This window comes from Stylophora pistillata, chromosome 9 (assembly GCF_964205215.1).
Source record: "Stylophora pistillata chromosome 9, jaStyPist1.2, whole genome shotgun sequence".
NCBI classification, from domain to species: Eukaryota; Metazoa; Cnidaria; class Anthozoa; order Scleractinia; family Pocilloporidae; genus Stylophora; species Stylophora pistillata.
In genome coordinates, this window is record NC_142527.1 from 26,321,888 (window position 1) to 26,343,552 (window position 21,665).

The 21,665-nt window shown below is 39.8% G+C and overlaps 2 protein-coding genes and 1 long non-coding RNA gene across 5 annotated transcripts in view; 1 reads left to right on the forward strand and 2 right to left on the reverse strand.

Annotated features, from left to right (window-relative positions):
• Positions 1 to 2,363: 2,363 nt before the first annotated feature.
• LOC111327931 (uncharacterized) lies at positions 2,364 to 6,097 on the reverse strand. Its single transcript, XM_022932250.2, has 5 exons — positions 5,956 to 6,097; positions 4,428 to 4,511; positions 3,738 to 3,845; positions 2,775 to 2,997; positions 2,364 to 2,615 (listed from the first exon to the last, which is right to left on the reverse strand). Exons 2-5 carry the CDS (start codon positions 4,507 to 4,509, stop codon positions 2,609 to 2,611), a joined length of 420 nt encoding a protein of 139 aa, XP_022787985.2. The 5' UTR covers positions 4,510 to 4,511; positions 5,956 to 6,097; the 3' UTR covers positions 2,364 to 2,608.
• A 4,643-nt stretch (positions 6,098 to 10,740) lies between these two features.
• LOC148724063 (uncharacterized) lies at positions 10,741 to 11,829 on the reverse strand. The gene is made up of 2 exons (XR_015991483.1): positions 11,702 to 11,829; positions 10,741 to 11,392 (listed from the first exon to the last, which is right to left on the reverse strand). It is a non-coding gene; the product is annotated as an uncharacterized LOC148724063 (long non-coding RNA).
• Positions 10,826 to 21,665, forward strand: part of LOC111327880 (tolloid-like protein 1) — a 47,024-nt gene continuing 36,184 nt past the window's right edge. Inside the window, exons 1-6 of one of the 3 annotated variants that reach the window (XM_088732475.1) lie at positions 10,840 to 11,047; positions 11,169 to 11,315; positions 11,720 to 11,860; positions 19,375 to 19,492; positions 19,982 to 20,160; positions 21,389 to 21,622. In XM_088732475.1, the coding sequence (XP_088588601.1) occupies positions 11,219 to 11,315; positions 11,720 to 11,860; positions 19,375 to 19,492; positions 19,982 to 20,160; positions 21,389 to 21,622 (769 nt within the window). In that variant the 5' untranslated portion in view covers positions 10,840 to 11,047; positions 11,169 to 11,218. Of the gene's footprint in view, positions 11,316 to 11,719; positions 11,861 to 19,374; positions 19,493 to 19,981; positions 20,161 to 21,388; positions 21,623 to 21,665 lie in introns of all 3 variants that reach the window. The other 2 variants (XM_088732476.1, XM_088732474.1) reach the window with 2 other exon arrangements.

Genomic DNA, 21,665 nt, shown 5'->3' on the forward strand with positions numbered 1-21,665 from the left:
CGACAGTTTATAAATTATGTACCAGTACAATAGAGTATCACGTAATCGTGTTTTGTAATACACGGATGGGACGCTGTCCATTCGGAGCACGGGGATCAAACAAAAAAGTAACACTGAACTTTATGGGTAGAATGGAGAGCCACTTAATTTGTTTTTCTTACTATTAAAAATATCACTTTCGTTTCACCCTTGGTTCTTATGGATTAAGAAAAGGTTGGCTGGAAATATCTTTGTCAGGAAAGGTGACGTTCAGAAGCGCTTAGAAGTGCCTTGTTGAATTTCGGATATTTTTACAATTTTAGTCAACGAACTTCCATTATAAGTTCCGAACGTTCAGTGATCCCTAATTCCCATCAGCGTCTTATGCGCTTAGAGAATGATCTTCAACTTGAGCTGAACTAAACGTAGAAAAACAACAAACTACCACTATACATGACACTCTCGATTAGCTTGGTCAATTCTCAACGGGTACCAGCAAATGAAAAGTAAATAAACAATAAAAATTTTTGACAACTTGTAGATTTCGTTTGCTCTTTTGAAGAGGAAGGGAGTTGAATATCACTGGCTTGTAGTTCCATTGGAAGTTGCCATTTTAGCGCGAAGGACGTAGTCTAAAACTTTGATGTTCATAACCAGCTAAGCTATGAGTGCTTTTTTGGAAGTAAAAACAATATGTTGCATAGCAATATCCTGTTCTCCGCCGACATCGCTAAATACTGGCTAACATACTGTCAAGATTTCTTTCAGCTACCTCAGAACCAAAACGTATAATGTCAAAAAACGTTCAATGATCTTACATTTAAAAGTGATCTTAACAATAGCGATCAAATTTTGTTTTTATAACGCGGAAGAATGATTCAAGTTGAATCATTTCTCTTGCAAATGAAAATTGGTACAGCATTAAGGCTCTGTATAATAATAATAATAATAATAATAATAATAATCGTTTCATCGACCACAAAAACAAGAAGGTACTTATGGTGCAAATGAGCTGCCCTTGGATCAACAACAGAGACAAGAAAGACAGAGAAAAGACCAAGAAGTATGGAGCACTTAGACTTGAGCTGACAGAACAAGGATGGAGGATGGTCTAAAGCCATGGAAACTGAAATGAAGGGCTTCTTTTTGTACAAGATACAAAGAAATATTGCTGAGAATGCAGAAAGCTGTATTAAGTAGCACTCTGAACATTGCAAGAACATTTAAACTGGTTACAGCGTAAGAATTTTAATGACATTATGATTTGGTTTTTATGATCAGGATTTTATGAACATTTTAAGTTAAGGATATTTTAAGAACCGAACAGTAAATCATGAACATTTAAAAAAAAAAAAAAAAAAAATTATCTTAGTATTGGGCCAATTGACACTTTTATCGTTTTATATTGATCATTTATATTTAAGTAGTATTAGATATTATTATAGCTAACAGTCCTGTCATGCAGATAGGTTACGAATTTTCGCCCTATCTTGCTTAGCTCACTAGCATCCAAACGTGTATACTGCATAATAATAATAATAATAATAAGACATTTATAGAGTGCCCTTTCCCATGGTTCCAAAGGCGCTATTTACAAAGTCACAATTCAAAAATAGTTTAAAATAATTAAAATTAGTTAGGCCCGGTTCAGACGCCGAACTTTTCATGAGCCGAACTCAATTCGAGTTTGGACGGACCCAAATTAACAAAAGTACGCCTGCTGATTCGGACGGCGTTCTTTTTGGCCGTTCCAAATTCAGTTCCAGTAAAACCAGTCAAACTGCTTGAAAAATACATTACAACAATTTATGCATTAGGATTGGCACATGAAAAGTACGGCGTCTGAATTAAAGCCGTTCCAAAGGCGTTCTACAGGCGAAATTCTCGGCCAAGCCAGGCGGGAAGAACGGGTGAGCCGTTCCAAATTGAAATAGCCGTTCGAAATTGATTCAGACGCCGATCTTTTCATGTACTTAATTCAAGGAATTAGGTTCGGCTCATGAAAAGATCGGCGTCTGAACCGGGCCTTAGTTAAGATTATAAAACACCAAGATCATTTCATGAATTTAAAAAGCACGTATAAAAATAGCATTTTTTAAGCCGTCTTATAAAAATGTCATCGTGAGGTAATCCCCAACCTATTTGACATCATTTCGTAATATTTCACTGACATATTCTCAATTGTCTTGCGGGTAACGAGAACTGTACGTTGCACAACTCAGTGACATTGGTAAACGACCCTTAATCTCGATTCCTTTGGTCACTGCCCCACCCCCTCCCCACCCCCATTCCCCCGCCTCTTCCCGCCTGCAATGAAAGAATCATAGTAAAGAAAAATGTATAGTTATTATCCAGGCACTTCAATATCGTAAATACCACCACTCTTCACCTGAATTGATTCCTTTTATTCATAAATGCATGAGCAGTAAACATGCTCACCTATACAACCTGGCCTCGAGTTCTATCTGAAAATGTTACAAGAATGTTTTTTCGGATGGCTATTTGTAGAATATCTGCTCAGAAAATAATGAAGAACATTTCTACGTCTGGGGCTTATAACATGTGATTTTCACTTGAATCGTTAACCATAGCCAAGCATGCACAGTAGATGTCTCGCACGACAGCACGGTCATTTGCTAAAACAAAGAAAAGAAGGTTTAAACGTTAAGAAAATTCATAGCTATCGTTATATACTTCGTAGTTCTGAAACAGCAAAATGTAATTTTGACAGGTGATGAGAACTTCTTGAATTAAGTCCACGCGAGAATCTTTTTAACTTTATACTTTATTCTTACTTTGGGTTAAGGCATGCAAAGACCACCACGGCTCCATTTTTAGTGTTATAATTGGGCCCCGTGGAAAAGAGCCCAAAGGAAGGTTCCTGGTCTAGTCCGGTAATGAAACCTTTTTTCATGGCCATTGGAATGGCAGCCTTTTTCATGGCGTCTGGGATAAGGTCTTTTCTGTACTGAGCCTTGTAGCCATTGGTGCAATGTAGGGTTTGGGACATTTCTTCGCCTGTGAATTAAGAAACAAATAGTGCCCTTCAATAGTATTGTTATATTATAAATTACTAACACGAACATTATAAAGATTCATCATAACTATATCTTTTTACTTTATTGTTACTATGGGTCACCTATGGCTTACGAGCTTGTGTGTGGTCAGCGGTCTGACATTCATGGCGGCCATTTTGTTGTTGTGAATTAAGCTAGAGATTTACGTCAAATCAATTACTCGTTCACTTTAATCAAAAACATTTCGTGTGAAATTACTTTCAGATATTCTCCAATTAGTGTCAAAATTTCTGAAACGACATGCATATCCTCAGCAGGAGACGCACAGATTTCACTCCTCATATTTCTGTACCAACGTTGCCCTGCCTAAATTTTTGGAAAAATAATTTTATCGAACCGAAACTAAACAAAATTATAATCCAATGCTATCTATTCTACTCCAATGCTGTCAGAAGTTATTCAGTTTGCGTGTCATGAAATGACCAAGAATACTGTTACTTCACCTGGACGGTATGCTGGCCCATCGCAGCATTTTCAAACAGTTTGTTTTTTCTGTCACTCATAGATTCTCCTGAATGGAGAGAAGCACTGAGTGGCATAAGTGTGATTACCGTGAACACACAAAATTAATTGTGCAAGGATCAAATCTGAAGCTAATTACACCGTGACGTCAGTCCAGCGCACCAATCATCTAGTCCCGCTATCTTCGAATCCCCAGCTTACAATATTAATAAAGATTACCTTGACCGCAAGTGTAGTAAAACACAATGTCTAATCCGGTAGTGTCTGATCTTGTCCAGTGGAATTGTTTGCTCGGAGGACATCGGATTGATGTTGAGAATGGCTCAACTGTTCCAGAAATAAAATGACATTGGATATAATTTAATGAGAACACCATTATACTGTCGTATATAGTTGAAGAAGCTGTCACACATACTTTGCCAGTTACAGTACCTTGTGCTCTGAACGTCATTTATATTTATTTCACAGAAAGAAAATTGTCGCGAAACTCAGAGGAAAAAAAAAAAAAAAAAAAAAAAAAAAAGAAGAAAAAGCTGCGTTTGTATGTGCCTGGGATCATTTGTGAAGGAAGTTATATATGCGCAGTTAGGATACTCGTTAGAACCTTAGAGAACCTCAAAAGTGTTTTAAACTATCGATCTATATTTTGAGCATGCATGGTAGAGCACATCTCGTTTGAGTATTATGGTATGGTTTTAGTTTTGAATCTGATTGGTTGAGAGGATGGCGGGAGTTTTCTCGACCAATCACAGAGCGAAGTGAAGCAGAACCAAAGCAGCCCGAAAATTCGACCCTCCTCTCAGCTGTTGACTGATAACACACTTTCCCTCTCCTCTCACTCTTCCCCCTATTTCTCTCACTGAAAAGAATTCAAGGCAACGGAAACTTAATCAGAAATTTGTCACTTACTTAAAGCAGATGGAAGAGGATCAGATAAGGCCAAGACTCGTGTAAAGAACAATCCAAACACGGCGAGGAACGGAACCCACATGACTGAAAAACAAATGGTGTCGTTGTACTTTGAGACAGACCGGTCATACATTTGTCTCCCACAAATTCCTCATTTTTCACTTATTGTATCGAAGTACGTTTGCGACTAATTATTTTATGAAGTATCGTTCACGTCGCTATTCATGAGGCGCTGTTAAAGATTACATGTACCGATGACATACAACAACGCATTTCAGACGGAAAGTCTTTGGAACAAGCCACAGTCAATTGCAGAACCCACCGACCATATCCCTTGGTCTCCTCACCGTTTTCTGCTGGACCACATCAAGCATAATTTGGTTTTAACAGCTGAGATGATACTGTAACTTGGCTACCGTATAGAGTGGCTTACGCAGACGTCTCGGACGTTAGCTCTTCGTCTTTCACTCTAACGATGGGCTAACGCTCGACAGGGTTAGTTTTAGACAGTCTTTCCGGTGGAGCCGTACCCCCCCCTCCCTCCCTTCTGTTTCTCCTCGGGTGGAGGGTACAGCTGCACGAAGGCTACCTATTTACGTTATCAGCTCAGTTGATAAAACCAAATTATCTTGTAATAATCACCCCTCCCCCCACTGACGCAGCACCACATTTTCCTTAGAAACTTATCCCCCTTCCCCTCTCCCATGAGGCATTTCGTCAGGGTTCCCGGCGAGTAATAAAACTGTGTCGATAAAAAAAGACAATACAATGGATTTTAATACGTTCAGCTCCTTCACAACATGCGTCTTGCACTGAGAATTTTATCAGTGGTCTTACGGTTTGTTTGTCCTACGCTCTTCTGCTAAATTTTCATTTCTTCCCCTCTTTTTCTACTGTGGAGTTGACTAAAGTGATCAGGGCTGCTATTTGCCACTTCTGGCATTTCTAATCTTGGTACCTGCAAACCCAAACACTTGGTACCTGCTCTTTACACAATGGAGATCGTTTAAATAAAGATACTAGTAGTATACGTTAGGAAACACGTTTCAGTTTGTATTGCACAAAGCCCGCTGGTCTCAGAATGCATCGTGCATTTAGCCGTGTCGACACAAACAAACCCAAATGCGAAAGTTGCAAGAAACCCCACGACTTCTGCATTTACAGACAGATCAAATTTATGTTTCAAGTTGAAACTAATTGATCTTCGAGTACCTTCACATCGAGGGGACATTTATGGAATCGAAATTTGTGAAATAAAGTCTATATTGTCACTCAATTCAATGTTTGTGCGAATGTTGCACTTGACGAACGTAAGACTGGGATTTGAATCGAAACCGCTCTCCTGTGTCAAAAGGACAACGACTCTAGTTACAGATACAACCGCAGTAGGAGGGGTTGTTTGAAAGCGTTGAAACCGAAAATGAAACCATTGTTGGAACTCTGACAGGGAACAGTATACAGCTCGTTGAATTTAAACCAAGATCCATTAGGCTTACATGTATTAAGAAATAATTTGGATTTCACTCACCTTTAGAAAATATAGCTACAGATCCAAAAGATTATCAAAACACACTAAAGACGAATATTTAATGAGGAGTTTCCAGAAACCTAATCATAACTGGTGGTGATCGTGTCTTCTATTAAGCGCATGCTCGCATGCGCAGTTCAGAAGGATCTTTACAGCGCTCACGTTATCTCCTAGTGTTGTCTCTTGACTATGCGAATGAACCTAAGCTCTGTAAGATTAAATTCGACAGGAAGAAATTTTCACTAAATATTCTCTACTACTTTTATTTTTGGAAGTTCGGTTGTCGGTGGCAGCTAGCATTGATTATGATATCGACACTGTGATAAGGGTATCACTGTTTAGCCAAGCGGAAAGCGAAGCTACTGAAACATGGAAATTCCAGTGTGCATTGACTGCCTTCCAATCGTTGCTGATAAACAATTTGACAGTTTTCTTCGATTAGATAGTAGTCTAAATCAAGAGAGGTTTTAATTGCGTCGTTGATTCAATCTATCACAGCATGTGAAGGCTCCATCTCTATTAAAATATCTCCTTGAAAGTTCGACGTTCACTCTCTCAAAGTCGCGCCTCTTTGGCGCGAGCGTGTGCGAACGTGGATTCTATCCTTGTTCTGAGTTTTGCGCATGTGCATTCATTGTTTAACAGCGAGAAAATATATAAGATTTATTTTCAGTGAGTCTCATTAGGTCACATTAGTGAGTCATTATTAGGTCTCATAAAAAGTGACACAGCTCCGCTGTACAAACTTTCAATCAGCAGAATTCAAATGTACTGACTTTGCATGATAAAATATGCGGCTAAAAGAACATGTTCGCACACGTCTAGTAATGCGGTGAATTCACCCGTGATAATCTGATTTACTCACATCGTAAGCATGGACCATAGCCTCCATTTCAGCTTTCGGCTCAAAACAGGAAATTGCCACACATTGGTAGACATAACACAGTCGTGTACTTGTGGGTTTTGTGTCTTTGCAAATGTTTAGAAGACAAAAGTTTACATCTTGTTGAAAGATTAAATAGGACAATAGGTCATAGTATTCAAGAGTTCCTTATGAAGGAAAATAATGTTTTTGGCGTGTGCAGATGTACACGTCGGCATTGAACAAAATCTCTCGATTTCCCGCTTGGCTGAAACCGCCCATAGGCATTTTTATACGTCAAGATTAGTCGAAACAAAGACTCTATGTGTAATGGCCCCCTTTGTCTTTTTTGCTATAGGTTTTGTTTGTTTGTAATAAAAGTACTGAAGGCACCGGATTCAGCAGAATACTAGAATTTTCACTGAAATGACTTCTTATTCTTGGGTTTCACCCACGTGACCAATAGCTTAGCAACGGTTACTATCCGCCATCTTGGTGTCCCTCGAACGTAAACAAACCGTATCTAACGAAGAGTTCATGTGAGAAAGAAGGGATGGTTTTATGCATTGTTGTTGGCTGTTCGAGCAAAAGTGGAAAGCATAAAGACTGAGGATTTTTTCGTATAATAATTTAATAGTTTTATTATTTCTATAGCGCAAAATTCATTAGATATATGATCTAATGCGCTATACCTAAGATCAAGCGGAAGAACAGGAAGAAGTAGAAGTTGTTGTATGGTTGGAGGCCTGCGGCTGTTGTAGATCCTCGATTTTTTGGTCGAGCTTTTCTTTGAGCTTCTTAGCCGATGAGACATCGATGTCTTTAGTCCTCGCATACGGCACTTCAGTGACATATGTCGGCAAAACCATGAGCATTTTACTTGAGTGCAAGCAAGCTTGGGGTGTCACGAAAACTCAGACCCCGAAAACTCAGACCCCTCGAAAATTCAAGAGATAAACTCGACTTATGATCACTCCTGGTAATGCCGCGTGTATTTTGACCTTTTGGGTCTTGATCCAACTGAAGCAGCAAAAACAAGGCCGCAAGTTGCACGTTTCGCAAAATCGTCCAATCGTTGAGTATTAAAACATTTTAGAGTGACACAAGACTTCATTTAGCTTAGATTTCCTCCATTTTTCCCGTTAATTTTGAGCTTTTCATTCACAGTTAACTGGATCAAATGCGCTTGCTCCAACACCAAAGTATTAAAATGTGGCGTGATTTTGACGAGCCGAAAGGGACGTTTGTTAACTGTTTTGTACTTCGTCGCACAGATCCTTGTTGTCGCTCTGTTAAAATTCTTAAATATCTCGAGATAATAATGGATACAAACAGAGACTAGGCCCACCAGTCCCAAAACGAAGACAATTTTGCGACCCTTGGGCTAGAGTTCCTAAATGAGGCAGAAAGAGAAAAACAACGGGAAAGAAGACTCGGCATCTGCTGGGCGCCGTCACGATTCGCTTCACTGAAGAATCACTCTTGATATTGTTATCCGTCTTTCGCGTCGGATTTGTTGCATTATTCCACCGGTTATGTTATAAAACAATTGGTTCATGCTTTATGCTATGCACTATCGAATCATGGAGCACTTCGGAAGCTTGGAGAACACTTCGAGGGGTCTGAGTTTTCGTGACACCCAGCGAGCTTGCCATGAATTCGAGTAGTTGCCTCTAACATAAAATAAAACACTCGCGATATGTGAGCATGACTCAGCCAGTCCAGCTTTGCATCCCAAGCAATGGGCTTACATGATAGTCCCATCGTTTTCGGAAGGACCCAAATGTTCACTAAAGGATCATTCATATGATGTGAATGCCAAACTCGTGCTCTCACGACATACTTGCCGGCGATTACTTTGCCTACAACTGAGGTTACAAATCCCGATGCCATTTGATTAAACGCCTCTAGACTCTTGAACGCCTTGAACTGCTTCTTGGTGTAGAAGCTGGTCTCAAGAACAACGTAACTCAGCAAGTCCAACACTTCTACAGGAGGCAAGCATTTTGGACTGAACTTCTCGGCTGGTATGTTTGCAGGGTCAACCCCGATGACCGAGATCTTTTGCAAACATCTTTCCTTCCAACTCTCTAAGCTTTCGGCATACTCAGAGAGCACTGGGATACCTTAAGATGAATGCCAGATACTTTTAACGCTTTTTTCTTTCTGGATATTCATGTAGTTGGCGAAATAATCACGGCGATAAGAGAGAGGGCTTCACTCTAGAAATCGACTAATTATTCATAAATTTGACACCCGAGGGACACCAACATGGCGGACACTAACTTCAGCAAAGCTTGTGACGTCACCTGAAACCCAAGAATTGGCTTTTATCTTAGTTGCCAAGTTTTTTTTTCGGTTTTAGAGAATCTTACATAATTATTCATGCAGAAGGCACCTTCAAATTGATTTTTCAAATTTAACTTTCAATGCATGAGGATATCAAGATGGAAGACCCCTAAAACAATAAGCTGATATTCCCTCACTGTACAATCAGATTTGTACAATCAAAATCTTTATTTGTTTTCCGAACAACTGCTGAGGGTTGATTGGCGATTTCCACTCTAACGACGTAAATGACGTATGACGTAAGACGGGTGGCTATGGTTACTTGGATGCCATAAATATGATGGAATATTCCGGTGATGCCGAGACATATTCTATTATTGACCCTTGATTCCCAATGATTTATTATTTTATGTTTTATAGTACATGTATGATATAATTTAATTTTATACTTGGTTCAAATTTTATTTTCCTTTCTCGGTCATATTAATGTATGATAATGAGTTTGAAACAAAGGAAAATAAAATTTGAACCAAGGATAGAATTGAACTACAACACATACAATGAATCAGTAACAATCAGTGAAAACTATATGCTTCGATGGCCCATCCACAAGACGTCAAGACATCAAGTCAACCCGACAGTTCAGGTTGACACGCACGGTATATGTTTTGGAGTGCACGTAGTATCATATTCAAATGTGACCTATTGTTTTCCCCTCGATTTTACCTCCTCTTCTGTTCTAGGGTCCCCCCCTCCCCCCGAAAAAAAGAAAACAACAACAACGAAAAAAAAGAAAACCACGCGGGAAAAGCTTGTAGCCAGAGAAGTGTTCCGCGAAGATTATTTTGCAGATACCGACGGGAAGGAAAACAATAATAGGTTTTTGGAAGCGTTTTTATTCAGAAACAGGAAAAAGCCAAGGTCTTCCACTTTTCCCCTCCTTTTCTTTTTTCATTATTCCTACGCAGGCTACCTCCTACTTTCGGGGGTAATCGAATCTTTCTATTTTTAACTCCCTTCTACCTGAACTGCTCAAACGGAGACACCCGTTCTTCATGAAAAATCGTTCAGTGCTGCCGGAGTTATTTTGGATATCGGAGGAAGCCGGACACGGCTGGGCAAAGTCACACGTTCCACATTTAAAGGCAATTTCCTGCTTTACTAAAGAAGTTGCGCTAAGTTAAAGATGATTAATAACTTTCAAGCACTCACATGGGGGACAAAGGTAAGGATCTAAAAACGTTTAGCGAGCGTCTATTCGTTGTATAGCTTATACTAGGGGTGCCAAATCCCAAATCAAAGCGATTAAAATTTTTCGTTGCTGAATAAACACCCAGGAAAGAGTGAACTTGAGGCGTGATTGTTTTCAAACGGTAAAACAAATAAAGGGAAATCTTCAAATAATATCCGGCGCTTAAAAACAATCTGGCTTCTTAACAATATGCGTTCGCAACTGGGTGTCGTCAGTCTTCCTTCTGTTGCATCACTTCGACTCTCGCAAAAGTCGATCTTTCCCTTCAACTGGAACCAAAATTTCTTTTTAGTGTAAATTAGGCAATCTTGTGACTAGAAAAATTCGAACATTCTAAGCGGAAAGGATCGAGAAGGAAAGCTCGGCAGAAGACCAAAGGAAGTGTTAAGCGCAGAGGTTTTATTAGCTGACATAGTTCACGGAAAGTGGGTGTTAAATATCCGTCATTTGACATTTAATTATCAGCGCTAGTGCCAATCGAGAAAGTAATCAGCTCTCTCGCTTAACCCGTTGACAATGATTTCGCGGTCTGTCTCATGGGCATAAACCTTTCAGAAATTTGTTCCCAATGACATCAAAAAAATTAAGCATTTGAAGGACTCCAAGGCATTGTTATTCTGACGATAGACGTTGGATTGTTGAGCCACTCGACTTATTATAAATCATCGGCTGACATCTCGCATATCCACGTAAGGTATTTTTGTGAAGGTGTTGAAAGAAGTACCGTTGAGAGACAGCGGTCTTTGTGCCACTGAAAGCGAACAAAAAAAAGACCCTCCACTTTTGACGCGCCGATTATTTGCCTCTTAGTTTGTTCTGGTTCAAACGTAAGACGAACCGACGATTGACCAAACACAACGATGCTGTCCTCTGGTTTGCTCTTTCTGATATTTTTCGTGGCCTTTGAGGGCACCGTGGTTACAGCTGATGACGAAGATTACGACCCTTGCAAGGCTGGTAAGGTTTTTGATCCAAGTTTCGTCGTCAATTCCATTTCCCTGCGTTTCTCCTCTTTGTCGAACGAGCGATATTCCCTTGTATAAGAGACACAAGTATTAGTTTGTGTACTTGATCTCTCCTATCAGTTCAATTGTCAGATTAATAGTTTAACTAAACAAAGCGATGTTTGCAAATTTTCGCGTAAAACTGGCTATTGTTTTTACCCCGCTACGTTATCGTTCTCCTGAATTATGACTATGATTTTGTGATTCCTTCCTCCTTCGGAAAACTATTTCCACGCAGTCCCGATGCCTACAGTACTTCAGCTCTCTGCTTCTCGTTGTCTAAACGCATCAATCATTTGCATCAGCTTTTATCGCTTCAGTTAATACAAACCTTAATACCTAATTTGATGTCTGTAGATGGTATCGTACAAGGTGATATCGCAGTTTCTGCCTCAGAACTGCGTCAAAGCAGAAGGAAAAGGGCTGCGACTGCCTTCAACAAAAGGCTCTGGCGAGATGGTGTTATTCCTTTTGAGCTACAAGACGGTGTTTACACAGGTAAGAAAATCTGATCGAGCCTGAATCAAACTTCGTTCGATTGCCTTAATGTAGGGCACGAGATCAAGTTCAAATTCATTGCTTCAAAGCTTTTGTTTCACAATTGAGTGACCCTATGCATGAAAGTAGATCTTCGTTTAGCAGGAGATCATATTTTTACTTAATTTCAAGGGAGTGTGGCGCAAACAAATGCGTTCTCCGTGAGGATTCACCAATGAGCAAATCTCAGATTATTCTTTTAGCGATAGCTCTGACCCTCAGGAGTTCTTTTGTAATCACTTTTAAAACTGTTCTGTCTAAAATATTTTGCGAATGCCCATTGTGAAGTTATGCTTTCCTCACGTATCAATGATGTCATTAAGTTCATTCTCGAAAGTATTTTGAACGGATCGTCTTTCAATGCCAAAAGCATTTGAAGAAAGACCTCCGTTGAAGTGTATTCAGTTCAGATTATTTATCAAGATGTCGCAATCCACCAATTTGTTACCTTTTATCATTTTTATACATAAACCCGTCTAATCTCCTTTCAACTAAGTTGAAATAGTAAATTGGCCACCGTAACGAATAAAAAAGCTGACGTTTCGAGCGTTAGCCGTTCGTCAGAGCGAATGGAGGAATTGTGGGTTGTATGTGGTTTTATATGCAGAAAGCGGAGCTACACCATTGGTGGGAACATGGCAACGAGAAAAACACGAATAAATTAGTGGAATGAAAAGCGTTCGTTGATACCTGTGGGATTAAGAGTGCCGATTTGAAAGATTAACTTTTGTTCAAGAGTTTTGCGGCTTTCCGTGGTGCCTAAATGTAAGGAAAGACCGCAGATAGCTATATGTTGTTTAGAGTGATTAGGTAAATTAAAGTGTCTAGCGACTGGTTTAGATGCGTCTTTGTCATTCCTTTCCACGTCGCGAAGGTGTTCTCGGAATCGGTCACCTAGTCGTCTTCCTGTTTCGCCGATGTATAACTTTTTGCAATAAGTGCAAGTTATGCAATAGATAACGTTGGCGGAGGTGCACTTGAAGTGATCGGTGGTCCTAATGGATCGCTTGGGTCCCGATATTTTTTCAGCGTTGTGAATGAAGGGACAAGTTTTGCATCGTGCGCGAGCGAATTTTAAAGTGCCGGGTTGGTCATTAGATTGGAATGAACTTCTGACCAAAAACATGCCTATGTTTTTGTCGCGTTTGAATGAAATAAGTGGAGGTTGCGGAAAGATAGTACCAGTCGTTTTGCAGTAATTCAAAGTTTTTAAGAATAATGGATTTAACTGTGTGGTTGTGAGGGTGAAACGTGAGAGTGAATGGAATGCGTTTGGAATTTTCCTTCTGTGATATTTGTAGTGCTGACTGTCGCGGTGGTGACCCGCTTGAACGACAGAAACAGGGTAGCCACGTTTTTCGAAAAACTGGCACATTGACTCTCATTTGTGGGAAAAATCAGAGTCATCACTAAATAAACGACGAAGTCTTTGAAACTGAGAAAAGGGAATGGAATTCTTAACATGAGAGGGATGCGAAGATGAATACAACAAGTAACTGTGTGAGTCTGTAGGTTTGTAATACACACTAGTGGATAAACCGTTGCCTTCAATTGAAACTTTGATATCTAAAAAGGATAAAGAATTGTCGGAAATTTCCCAGGTATATTTTAGAGCCGGGTGAAAAGAACTGACTGCGGTTATGAATTGAGTGAGCTCCTCTCTGGTAGAGGAGGTAGCGCCGATACAGTCGTCTATGTAGCGACTGTAGAGTTCAGGTTTGGGGCCAACGTATTGGCAAAAAAATTGGTGTTCAATAAAACCTACAAAAAGATTGGCATAGCTGGGTCCCATTTTGGTACCCATGGCTACGCCTTTGGTTTGTTTGAAAAAGTTGTCCCCGAATAAAAAACAATTGTGAGTACTAGTTCAGCTAAGCGAAGTAGGGTTTCAGATTTTGGTTCCTTAACGGTACGTTGATCAAAACAATGTTTGAAGGCTAGGAGACCTTCGCCATTAGGAGTGACAGTGTAAAGAGATGTAATGTACATGGTAAAAAGAGGTTTTTTTTCTGGCCAAGAAAATTAAAGTCGCGAAAAATTTGAAGAGCGTGTTGGCTGTCTTTGATATATGATGGTAAATTTTTGACGATGGGAGCCATAATTTTGTCTAAATAGCTGGAAATAAGTTCGGTAGGGCAACTGTCTCGGCTTGCACACCTTCGCGACGTGGAAAGGAATAACAAGGACTCATCTAAACCAGTCGCTAGACACTCTAATTTACCTAATCATTCTAAACAACATATGGCTATCTGCGGTCTTTCCTTACATTTAGGCAACATGGAAAGCCGCAAAACTCTTGAACAAAAGTTAATCTTTCAAATCGGCACTCTTAATCCACAAGTATCAACGAACGCTTTTCATTCCACTAATTTATTCGTGTTTTTCTCGTTGCCATGTTCCCACCAATGGCGTAGCTCCGCTTTCTGCATATAAAACCACATACAACCCACAATTCCTCCATTCGCTCTGACGAAGGGCTAACGTTCGAAACGTCAGCTTTTTTATTCGTTACGGTGGCCAATTTACTATTTCAACGTAGTTGATATAACCAATTACCTTGTTACCCCCACCGACGCAGCACCACAGTTTCAATCTTTAGAAACTTTTAGCCTTTAATCTCCTTTCAGATTGGAAAACACACCTATTGCATAACTACTATTAACAATTTCGATAAACCAACGAGACATTTGTTTATTGACAATTTTCATTCCTTAATTAAGTTAAAACTGGGTCTCTGATATTGACTTGGAGTCATATACCTTGAATGAAATGAGATTCATTATCCAAACGATCGTAGATGTCTTTGTTAGCGGCTAGTCATCGAACTCTCGAGTAAAATCTAGACAACACTCTCTACCTGATGGTTCTCTCATCCCCTAACTAACTGAACGGTCTACAAAATTTGTAAGAGGAATTTATATGCTAATCATAGTCTGGATATTCTAGGACTAGTTAACAGCATTTCTACTGAAATATGTTACATGCTTAAATACCTTAGTCTGGCGAAAATTGAAGAAAACTCGAAAGAAAAACATGAGAGCGTAAAAAAAGACACTAAGGGAAAAATGAAACCATGAAAATTGTTTTTGCCGATTGCCTATACGTTGCCTCTTCAGCTTTGAATTCATTGAATACCCAAGATTTAGATTACTTATGTTACTGACGTTGCAGCGACAATTCTAAGATTATCTCAGTAGGATTTTGGACCACCTAACCCCCTCCCCCTCCCCTCCCCCCTCCCCTCCCCCTCCCCCTCTCCTCTCCTGAGCCACGTCTAGCCCACAAAAAAAGTTACATTGAAGGAAAGTCTTAACACAAGATGGCTGGTATTTCCCCACCAACACATCCGCTTTTATAAAGCATCGAACAGCAGTCGAGGTCTTCCTTTCGTTCTCTTTATCCAAGATTCCATGTTAAAGCTTTGGCTTTTTTTTTTCGGAGCGCTACACTGGACCAATTGCTGATTTGCCTCCATATATGAAAAAGATGTATTAAGTGACTGCTTCACGAGCAATGGTAAAACACGCTCCTTTGGTTTGCTTTGAGCTCCACGAGTGATTAGCGATTCTATGGGGCATAAGCTCTTATAAAATATATGAACTTATGTTTTAAGAACATTATTATTAAAGAAACATTCATCAGTCGTGCCTCGAAATGAAATCGATATTTGATATTAATTTATAGGGCTCTATTTTAGGAATGCGTGTGCGCAACCCAAAACAATCTTGGAACAGTCAGCCTGGCAACACTGTGATCTGATTATCTCTGAAGCGGCACTGATTTTGTTATCCTCTTAAGATATAAGCAAGCAGTTCTTGGTCTCTGGCCATTATTGGCTTAGGAAGTAATTACGAGGATGAGGTTTATCTGAGAAGATTTAGAGGGCGGAATGTTTTTGCGACTGACGTACTCACGACATTTCGGTTGGACCCGAGGATCATTTAATGGAAACAGCTATCTTAAAGTTTTCATCACTCGTTAATTACTTAATTGTTAATCCATTTGCTTCATATTTTTTAATTTTTTTCGTTTGCAATAATCAAGGAAATGTTCCTCTGAGAGGAATTGGTAACCTTTCTAAGTTTTTTTTTCCGGAAATATTAAAACGTCGGGTTGAAAATCTCATGCGATCAACAGATTGCAACAGCAACAGAAGATTTCCGTGAGCTTTCCCGGCGGCGGACTGGAAGTTTGGTCACAGAATATATTAAAATAACGCAAATGACTTAATTGATAAGGATTCTTTTCACAGGTAGTTTTTCTGGGACTGGAAGTAAACAATAAAACTCACAAAGTTATGAAGAGTAGCAGTCCATTGGAACGGGTAGACTACCGGAGAGACGGATAGAGATATTTGCTTTAAAGCCTACTTTTTTGCAAATTGTTTAGGCAATGATAGGTTCATAGGTCAAATGTTCATTGGAAAGTCTTTAGAGGAAAAGCAGTCCATGGGAATGGGCGAAGGAGGGGAAAGAAGGTTATATATAATATATCGCTTTCAGTGAAGCCCAGATTTTGCAAATTGTTTTGGCGATGATAGGTTCATAGGCTAACTTGTATGACATCTGACATTATATTTATGTTCACTGGAAACTCCTGTAGATGAGTAGCAGTTCATGGCAATGGGTGGAGAAGGGGGAAGAAGGATTTAGATCATTTACTTTCAGTGAAGCCTAGATTTTTCAAATTGCGTTGGTTATGATAAGATCATAGGCCAGCTTGTATGGCATCTGACATCAAAATGATGTCTATGGGAAATTTGAGGGGTGTCGAATTGACTTCTTTTTACTTGAGAGTCCGAAAAATTTATCACGAGTCGGACTTTTCCATCCCTGGGCCTTGAAATGATGCGATTGGAGATCATCCTAGCCCAATCAAACTTTGCGGTAATATAGTTTGAGAATTTTAAGGTGAATAAAAGTCAATCTTCATATTGGCAGTTACTTTAGTATCGGTGAAGATTTTGGTCATTTTTCAAGTTGGAGGGAGAGTGGGGATAGCTTGATATCTGTACTAGTCAAGTCTGGTTACACGGACTAGTTCATAATCTCCTAAAAAATTTGTTCGTAATCTCCTAAACATGGGTGTCCGAGTAATCCAGTGATCTTATGATCAACGCACACTTTAGGTCCACAGTCTTCAAATTCCATACTCGTACGTATCGCATTATATTTAAAAAGTGTACTTAGCCTCTTAATTATTATTAACCAGCTTTTCTCCTTGTTACGGTTACCTTTCATGTCAAAATCCTGCCAAGAGGTGGATTTATCTACGAACAAATTTACAGGAATTAGCAATATGTGCGGCACATCTCTTTTTGACCCTCTCACTTCAGCTGACGATCTATTTTAAATTTAAAAAAAATCGATCTTCTAAAGGTGTTTTCAATAGACACTGCAAGATGGGACGTAGTATTAAACTATACAATGGTTTGGAAAATCCAAAATGTTTGATGAATTTTTGCTGATGATGTGAGTTGTAGCTTGCGTCAAAGTCTTTCCGTTTCCACTAAAAAGATTATCCAAGGGAGAAAAGGCATGACTGAGCGGGAGTCGCCAAAGGCGAAGAGGGAGTATTGGAATGAAGACAAGGACGTTTTCCTCTCTAATTCCCAGCCCCTTCCACCGCGCCCAATTTTTTGCTTCCTACAGCTCCATGCCTCTTCTTGACTCTGGCATAGCTCATTCTCCTCTCGTTTAGATAAAAGGAGACGGAAAAGTGTGTTTCGCAAGCTACACGAGTCGCACCGGCTTGGACTTATCAGTACAGGGTTATATGACCATGTTATATGACCATGGCGATGAGGAAAAAATTCGTTGCGACGAGTTTTTCATTCCTGTAGTCGTTTCAGATAAGAGTCTGTTAAATGCTCAAACGATGTTTGATTGAGCTTGTATGGTCTTTCCCGGATGTTTGGTTGAGCTTGTATGGTTTTTCCAGACTTACTGCGTTTGAGAAGATTCACTTGTGTCAGAAATTTTTCTTAGGGTATTCAAAGTTTATGTTGAAATTAAAATGAAGCTGAAATTTGCAAATTTTCATGTACAGGTTCTTTCTTAGGTCTTCTAATCACACTAATACTTCAATACGAAATATCGTAAGGGCCCCTACCATTATTTCGTTGCTGCGCTACGCGACTGCCATGCTAAAAGAAATTCCATTTCCGGTTTTCGTAATCCACGCATTTAGCAGCGTGGAAGACGAGAGACCGGCAGATGTTTTATCCAGGTGTTGAAACTTACAACAACGTAAAAGGATATTTGTTGTTGTTGTTGTTGTTGTTGTTGTTTTTTATCTTTTTTGTCTTGAAGAAGATGCGTGGGTTACAACTGCGTATCTCAAAGTGGCTAGCACTTAGACAGAATGATACCAATCCGATAATTCATCTATTAAAAGACCAGGGACATAATCAAGAAACGGCTATGCAAAGTATTTCCTACAATTAATTCAGTGGTATTAGGTTAATGGTTGCCTGTCATCTAGTGATTATGAAAGGGCGTGAAATTGATACATAGCTTTTATAGACAGAATTGAAAAAAGTACATTTCCGATAAAAAGACCTGGAGTCCAAATTCCATTAGGTTTGAATAAAGCCTTTGATAAGTCTCAAACTGCAAACAAAAATAAGCGACAAATTTGAGATAACGAAACAACTCCGTGAACGAGTGTCCTCGCCCAGCCTTATTTTCAAGTTCAAGGTCATCAAGAATAGTTAAGTAATCAGATCACGTGCGTCGTGCCTGAAAACAAACAAACAAACAAACAAACATACATATAGCTTTCTAAGGGGTGAAGGGATAGAAAAAGTTTGCAGTTCGAAATAAATTCACGAAAGCTCAAAAATTTTTCAATAGCAATGTTTGTGGCTGCCTGGCAAAAGTAAAGGGAAAGCTTAAGCTTTCAATCATGGTTATCGCACAATGCAATAGCCAGGTCAGTCCTTAATCGCGAATTTTCTTCTGCAAATTCGTGACGCATTCTTAGTGATCTAAACGCCAAGATGTTATATTGAATATCGCTGTAAGTCCGTCAAGTTTCTGATACTTCTGTAAATAAATCGAAGCTTGATTGATGTTGAGACAAAATTAAAACGTACCATCCCCCTGACTTGTGTATTTTGCAGAGAGCTGAATTCCAAAGGATGATAGCGAAGTGTACTATCTCCTTACCATTCTATATTTTGCTGACATAATACTGGATCGCATCAGTTTGTTCTGAACTTTCCAGCCTTTTCCCGAACTCGTGTTTTGATATAGGTGAAATCTGAGTGAAATACCTCATATCCTGCCCTTCGAGAGATGTTGTACCCCCACCTTCCCACAAAGGCCGCCTCCTTACAGCTTTGCTGTTACAGGTTCAACTACATACCTCTCTTTAAGAGGCTGTAGTGTTTAGAATCACATCTCCAACTTAATCATAAGATCCACTGTTTAATTAACAGAATCATGAAGGTACAGTAATTTGTCTTTCCACAGGAGAACAGAAAGCGGTTATTTTACAAGCCATGCGTCATTGGGAAAACGCCACTTGCCTAACATTCATTGAGCGAACGACAGAGAAAGACTTTATTTACTTCCACAAAGGACGATGTGGGTTAGTAGTTTAGATGTTGCTTTAATTTGTACGTTCGTGTTTTGTAATGAACTGTCTCAACAGCCACGTTTAGAGTATTGACATGAAAACGAAGCAAACTTATCAGCTAAGACATCAAAACTTACTATTCGCGTCATCAATCTGGGTTACTGAAATTTCCGACATTGGCCAATCTTTCTCTCGTCACTCGTAGCGTTTCATTACCTGATCAGGCAGGCTGGCTGTGCCTGCGTCAGGAGAATTGCTGACGTTGCTTATCATTTGGCTAGTCGCAACGCGTATCGTAGTGGCAAGAAGACCCTAAGGGAAATGAGTTAAAATGTTACCATAAAGGAAAGAGCGATAGAAATCATATGGGCAGAGGGAGAGACTTGTAGTACACTTATAACTGCATGGTCAACCAGCCTAAAGAGTCATGTTATAGATGCCAACATATTTTGGGTTTTTGGTCATCTACGATCCTTTTATGACGTTTTTTTTTTCTTCCAGCTGCTGCTCGTACGTTGGACGCAAGGGGAATGGGCGCCAAGGGATTTCTATTGGCAAGAACTGCGACAAGTTTGGCATAGTGGTACACGAGATTGGACATACGGTGGGGTTCTGGCACGAGCATACACGGCCTGATCGGGCTGGCTTTGTCGACATTTTCAAAGAGAATATAAAGAAAGGTTAGTAGTATCTTGGAACCCATAGATATGCTCACCCTTTGGGCTGTGAAGATTGTTCACATTAAGAGGTGCGTACATGTAATGACAGCGGACTGATTGAGCAATTATTAACTGAGCTTCAGAACCAGGTTGTTTGAAGGGTGGATAACGCTATCCGCTTCAGAAATCTCTATCCGGTGGATAGTGCAGTAGGTTTTATCAAAAATTATCCGCTTGATAGCGATTTATCCGTTGGATCGTGTTGTCTGCTCTTTATACAACTACAACCCTCTCCACCCTTCACATGAAAAACCGACTGTCGAAAACCTGAAAAAGCTGTACCACGCCTCCTTGTTAACCCCTCGGTCACACTTGCGCTTGAAATCACTCTGAGGCATGCTTGCTTGTTGGTCAGACAATCAAACCCAAGCACGTGCTAGAGATTGGAGCAAGCGGGATCTGGTCACATTGGGAAAGAACGAGATGTCAAACAATGCTTCACCTGATTGGTCAATTGTTTATCTAGCTCAGCTCAAGAGCACTCCGTAGTGCCCTTGGGTTAAGCTGCGGTTCTTTTGAAGTTTAAGCAGCTCCGCCTTCTTTCTCAAGCAAGCAAGCATTGCCAAGTTTGGTTAGTCACATTTATAACAAGCTAGGAATTTGCTAGATAAACAAAAATTGACCAAGCAACCATGATCCTAGCTCAAGTGTGACCGAGGGGTAAGTCACGGTTTATTCACTTGATTTTATGATTCTCTAACAAAATTGCGGTTAACTCCCACTTACCACTCTTCGCTTATTCAAATAAAAGGACACTAAAAACGTTGCATTACAGGCACGTGGAACAAGGCCATATATGGGCGGAAAAACACGTGCCGCATACATGTTTTTCGGTTATGTAATGGACAAACGAAATCACTTATGATGTCAATCAAATTAAGACTAATTAATGTATCGTGCAGTTTCCAATCCCGACACCAATCGCTACTTAATCACCCGCCTTTTCCACGTTTTATCTAGCGCTGTTTACCAGCCTTCTTGTAAATTTATATAAGTTTTGATCAATCGTTGTCATGCTTTTTTTTAGTTTGGGTTTGAGTTTACAACGCCAAATTCCAAAAAAGGCCTACCAACCATAGCATTAAGGTTTTTCTTTGCACTTTTCTGTTATATGCATTCTTTTACTCAGAATTTTATTTTATTTGTTCCGGCGCTTTTCTACCTTTTTACCAACTTTTTTCGTTTTCAGGCGAAGAACATAACTTTCTAAAACTCAGCTCCGCAGAAATTAATTCTTTGGAAGAGCCATACGACTATGCATCCATCATGCACTACGGGAAAAACACATTTGCAAAGGAAGTCAGTCAAATAACCATTTTGCCCAAAAAGGATCCACAAACAGCTCTTCTCCCTGAAATTGGACAAAGGGAAAAGCTCAGCGTTGGAGATATCAGACAAACTGCTAAAATGTACCGCTGTCCAGGTGGGGAGACTACATGCGCATGTATCATAAGCTTCCCTTAATC

Bases quoted from the DNA above. Each gene is read 5' to 3' on its own strand.
- LOC111327931 (XM_022932250.2), bottom strand. From the start codon at position 4,509: ATGTGGGTTCCGTTCCTCGCCGTGTTTGGATTGTTCTTTACACGAGTC. The intron at 3,846-4,427 runs GTAAGTGACAAA...TTTCTGGAACAG, and splicing joins TCCTCTTCCATCTGCTTTAA to TTGAGCCATTCTCAACATCA. The intron at 2,998-3,737 runs GTAATCTTTATT...CTTAATTCACAG, and splicing joins TTACTACACTTGCGGTCAAG to GCGAAGAAATGTCCCAAACC.